This window comes from Malus domestica, chromosome 15, assembly GCF_042453785.1.
Source record: "Malus domestica chromosome 15, GDT2T_hap1".
Lineage (NCBI taxonomy): Eukaryota > Viridiplantae > Streptophyta > Magnoliopsida > Rosales > Rosaceae > Malus > Malus domestica.
In genome coordinates this window covers 38,675,001-38,680,985 of record NC_091675.1, presented here as the reverse complement: position 1 = coordinate 38,680,985, position 5,985 = coordinate 38,675,001, and the positions used below count along the sequence as shown (strand labels likewise).

General features: G+C 35.4%; 1 protein-coding gene across 1 annotated transcript in view; it reads right to left on the bottom strand.

Moving 5' to 3' along the window:
* Nucleotides 1–583: 583 nt before the first annotated feature.
* LOC114821556 (major latex allergen Hev b 5-like) overlaps nt 584–5,985 on the bottom strand; it is a 14,392-nt gene continuing 8,990 nt past the window's right edge. The window contains exon 2 of the mRNA XM_029094200.2: nt 584–979. Coding sequence (XP_028950033.2) covers nt 773–979 — 207 coding nt within the window. The 3' untranslated portion in view covers nt 584–772. The remainder of the gene's footprint in view (nt 980–5,985) is intronic.

Sequence of the window (5,985 nt, the reverse complement as noted above, 5' to 3'; positions counted from 1 at the left end):
TTGTTTCATTCGTTACAGAATTTTCATGTTTACAGAATTCATAACTAATTATTTCACATAAGAATATAAAGCAGAAAAAGCAATAGTAATTTTTTTAGGGAACTTTAACGAAAAGCTCCTAGTACTGTTTACTTTAACGAAAAATCATATTTTTACACTGAACGGTCAATCCTGGTACTATTCACTTTACCCTTTATTTTGTCATTTTCATTAAAACTCAAGGTTTTCGAGCTATTTTCATTAGTTTTCACATTTTTTTAAGCTAGCTACACTAAGTGTCACATCTGGAACCCAAGTTAAAATAAAAAAAATAACAATAAGGAAAAAGTGATAACAAAAAGAAATCTAACTGAGCCATAAGAGGTAATTACGGAGAAGAATCCAGATTTAATGATTCTATTCTAACAAGTTTGTTTGAATGAATTAATTTGGATTTTGAAACATCTTTTAAAGTAACTTTTGGAGTTAATTGCAATTTACTAAAATAAAGGAAAATTAATCTTCTGACATTTTGGCAAAAGAGAATATTTCCTACCCATTGTATGGCACGTAAAGTGAAAATAGTGCATGTGTAAAGCTGTAATTATGACAAATATTACCTATACTTGTATATTCAATCTAAAATGTCATGTCTCCGCATAGAGAACGAAAAAGCATATCAATTCAAATGAAATGGAAGAAATGAAAACAGAATAGAGAGAGACATAAAGAAAAAGTCCTCTAAACAACGTTGGCAAGATCCAAAGAGAAATAGCGATACAACATTGCTGTGTTACTTGGCCTCTTCTGCAGCAGCCACCTTCACTTCCTTTGTTGCTTGATCAGCAGTTTCGGTCACGGCTCCCGCAATTTTTTCTGATGCTGCTGATAAATCTTCTATTGCTATGTCTGTTGGAGCATGATGGGTCTTTTCCTCAAGAGGCTTTTCGGGTTCAAGTTGCTTCTCTGGTTCTGTTGACTCCTCCTTCCCTTCTACATTCTGCTAAATTCCAGGCTAGAACATCAATAAATCTAGTACTCATAAATTTACTAGAAACGTAAGTTGGAGTAATTTATTTGCTAGCAATTTGTAAAGGTATAAAATTACACCGTTAGATTTACACTTGAGAGTCTACAAAGACGTGACTTGTTCATGACTGCATGCAATTGAAAATGTCATGCCAAAAGAAATTTTTTGAATTAGTAATCAAAATTCTTCCAAAACCAACAATTCAGGAGGATTCAATTGAAACTTTAAAAGATTTTGTTGATTTATAAACTCTCATATACCCTCTTCCCCATAATAAAAAAAAAAAAAATACTGTAAGTTTGAAATATCGTGAAATTACTACAATTCAAAATCAGATGACGAAAATACATCTGATAAATAAATTCGAGGTGGAAATCATAACTAAAAGTTGCAGCTCCTTTGCACTCATATGCAAAATGAGATGTCCAAACCCATTTTCAAACTCAGATGTGAAAAACCATGATATTACCATCTAAGTAATCCTCTTATAGCACAATGCCTCTGGACTATCAAAATTCATAAAAAAAAAAAAATGTTATTGGCACTCCAAAAATCTCATTTTACACCTCATACTTGTATTTTTCTTTATAAATATAGAAAGTTTGGAGTGTAGAATGAGAAATTTGGAGTGTTAATAACAATTCCCAAAAAAAAAAAAAAAGGAAACAAGGTAATAACAAAGTCACTAGCAAAAGAAATTTGAAGGACGAACAAGCTTCTTGGTTGTTCATTAACAAGAATTAGGTGGGGTGTGATGAACCATCCTTAATTTCATTTTTATTTTCTCTCCGAAGCTGTGAAATGACGAAAATACTCTTGTTGGGCTAATCGGAATCCTACGTAGACATTTGAGCTCACTTCATATTTCGTTTCTTTTCTTGCCATATTTGAGTAGTACTCGTCGATATAGGCGTGTAAGCGTGAACTGAACTTAAATCAGACTTCTAATGATAAGTTACACTTGTTTTAAGTTCAGGGGAACGGTAATCATCCCATTGACAACACTACTGTCTATTGATCAACTCTCTCTCTACCTCTCTCACACTCTTCTTCTTCCTTCTGCAACTTAGAGAAAAATGACATCATGCTCGACGAATCGAACCTCCAACCATCACCATCATGATTCACTCATCAAACCCAGCACGATTGTGCTTTTCGTTTCCCAAACTCACAGCCAGAAATTAGAGAACTACGAACTCTATTCAAAACTTTATGTCTTAGGAATCGAAATCACTTGTGACAAAAACAGAGGACTACTTAGGCTATCACAGAAGGAGTATATTGAGAAAATACTCAAGAGGTTCAATATGTCAACATGCAGTGGTTGTGATCTACCAGTAACAAAAGGGGATAAATTGAGTAAACTGCAAAGTCCCAAAACTGAAGCTGAAAAACTTTAGATGAATGATAAACCATATGCTTCAGTCGTAGGGAGCCGAATGTATGCACAAGTATGCACCAGACCTGACATTTCTTTTGCATTGAGTTTGCTGGGGAGATATCAGTTGAATCCTGGACATGCTCATTGGATTGCAGCAAAGAAGGTGCTTAGATATTTGCAGAAAACCAAAGACTATAAGTTGGTATACAGGAGAAGTGACAAGCTCGAGTTGGTTGGCTACTGTGATTCAGATTTCGCAGGATGTCAAGACTCATTGAAATCAACTTCTAACTACATTTTTATGCTGGCAGGAGGTGCAATCTCATGGAAAAGTATGAAACAGAAGAGCATAGCTACATCTACCATGATGGCAAAATACATGGCCTATTTTGAAGCTACTTCCCAGGCAATATGGATTGGAAAGTTCATAAAGGGAATAAGAGTTCTCAACATTGTCACAAATCCGTTGCAAATATTTTGTGACAATATTGCTGCAGTTTTCTATTTGAAGAACAACAGTGGTCTTCTAGGACCAAACATATGCATATCAAGTACAAGTTGATTAGGGAAAAGATTAAGCAAGCGTTCATAAAGATCAGCTATATTGATACTGCATCAATGCTTGCAAATCCCTTGAACAAGCCACTTTCAGTCATGTCTTTTAGGAAGCATGTAGAAAATATGGAATTGATCTCGAACTTTGATATGCTGAGTTAGTGGGAGTAGAAAACTGTTTTTTAGCTATAGTAAAATAAGTGAGCTAAACTCACTGAGCTTTGAGTTTTGAGATGTGGTTTGTTTTCGAGGTTGGGTTTGAATAAAGATTGTTTTTAATTATTGTGTTCGCATGATGCATGCATATTTAATTCCATTGGCATAAGTTTATTTTGGAATGATAAAAGGTTTGCATTGGCAAACATGTGGACTGCTTAACAGCATAAGTGTGACTTTGGAATGGTAAAAAGTTTGCATTGGTAAACATGTAGACCGTTTAAAAGCATAAGGTGTGACTTATGAAAGTTACAATAAAGTGGACCTGAGATGATACAGAGTAAGACAGTTCTTGAGTTAAAGTTCATCTCTAGATCATAATCTGATGGTTTTCATGTGAATGGTTGACTCAATGTATGTGATTATGAAGGTTCTGAGATGAAATATCTTTACAACCTTGTTAGTTCTACATTGAGAAGTCCATTTGACAGAAATTTGAATTAAGGATGGGATTGGATCGCAGTGATATGACCATTAAAGAAACAATGACCTCCAACATATGTTTTGAAGCATGATCATTACAATTAGTAGACCAAGTGGGAGAATGTTGGATTTATTCAACATAAATCAACCATAAATGGTCTACTATATGTAATAGGAATGTATAAGTTGGAGATCAGTTAAGTTGCGATTTGATATCCTTATATCAACCCTACATTAAGTGTCTTACATTATAAGTAGGTTTTGATTGAATCCTTAATAATATATGATTATGATATTTTACTTGAGAGCCAAGAAAGGAAAGTTTTAGCTTTCCCTTATGGACGGAATCTAAGACTTTTTGGCTAGTATATAAACACCGGTCCCTGCTAACCCTAGACACGACAACTAAGGCTTCTCATAGAGCATTGTCATAAAGCTAGGAGTTTGCAAAAGAGTTAGTGTTTTCTCTCGATCACAGCAAACGTACCAGAATTGGTGTTCTCTCAATCACGCATTATTTGCATGGCTGCTGCAACTTCAACAAGTAAGTGTTTCATATAAATTTTATATAATTGTATATCTTGTGTTTTGATCATATAAACTATATGGATAACAAACTTTTCCGCGACCTTTCCATCGATTCAGATGGCGTCAGACCACAATCTTGGTCCCGATTGACTCATTGTCAAAGCAGGTAACTTCTAGACTTATTGCACATGAAGATCTACTTTACTTTAGTGAGATTCAACTTTTTTCTCATAGGTCCGTTTTCCGGTGACTTTTGTAGAGAAAACCGGTGACTTTTCCGACCTTTTCCATCGAGTTGGGCGAGTTGGAGGAAGACATTCTAATCACCATCATCCCTAGACTATGTTTCAAGCAACTTGAGCTTCGATCTACTTCGGGATCAAAGAATCCCACAACTTTTGATTCGGGCCGAAACTTACAGGCCACTTTTTGGACTTGCAATTAGGTACAAAACGTGTTCCTCTCCTTCCTAGCTTCATTTTTATATAAAGATCATGCTAAATGGTTGAAAAATGAGCTCGTTCTAAATATGTGATTTTTTTCGGCAAAAAACTCAGAATCCGGCAAACTAGACTACGATGGGCCCCATATTCCCAAGAAAAGAAGAGGACGATGAAATATTTCGTCACAGTGACGGAATATTCCTAAATGCCGGCTACATTTTCCGTTAACGACATGTATATCCGGCGACGAAATATTCCACTCCAGCGTGTGACGGCGCCAGCCAGCGTGTGGCGGCGCAAGGTGGCTCTCGAGCTTTGTTTTTAATACTTTCAATCCCCGTTTTGAGCAAACAAAGAGAATTTTGAGTCTTTTCCGTAGTATTTACAAATTTTGGGTTGTTTAATGATTAGTATTGTGGTTTTCCATATAGAAGGACTTACCCTGAGGAGTTCAGAGGCCAAGCAAGGTAAGGCGGCTACGACCGACTACGTGTCAGTGAGTGTGCTTTGTTTTATATATATGTATATGTATATAGTTTCCATAACTACTTGGATAATGTGTTTTTTACATCATGTCTTGCTTTTACTTATGATTATTAATCGAGAATATGGAGATTTATGAAATTATGATGACATGATCATACATATTTTTATTTGCTCATCATGCATGCTTATACTGGTGCTTATAATACTCGTTCGAGCCAGGACCAACTTCTCATGAATGTTCATATCGTATCGGTACACTCACCTTAGATGTACTAGTTTGCATTAGGCAAGAAAACTAGGACTTGTATGTGATACACTTAGTGCCAACTTTAGGACTATGTAGTACTTGAGCGTAAATTATTACACGGTTTACACCCTACCTGTTTCATATAGCTACTTCTGCATGGACATGTATGTCTGCATATTTTGATGAGCATGTGATATTAATTTGTTGCTATTGAAATATTGTGGTTTACCGTACATTTGGATATTATGGTAATTGATGTTCATACTCTTATGCAGTATGATATTTTGGAAATCATATGGGTTTTACATCAAGGGGTTAGTATTCTACGAAAAGCAAGGTTTTAATAAACTCCTGCTTTTGTCTACTTACACTTTCTGTTTTGCACCCTTTCAGAACTTAGTAGCTAGATTTCTGTGACGAGTTTGAGGGATCTTTGGTGGCTCTGGCATCTACTCTAGTTGATGTAGGAATTTTCAATTCCTATAGTTGTGTAATATCATCCTAATCAGGATGAGAAAATTCCTACTTTCACTGCATTATTAGTTGTGTTTTGACAATTGCATACTTTGTAATATGTGTACATCTTGTACTGCACACTCTCATCAATAGTTCTAGATTTCTGTTTTAAATTACTCGTATTCTCCATACATCATTCCCATATTATGGCTTCGTCACTTTTTAAGTGTCAGTTAGCATG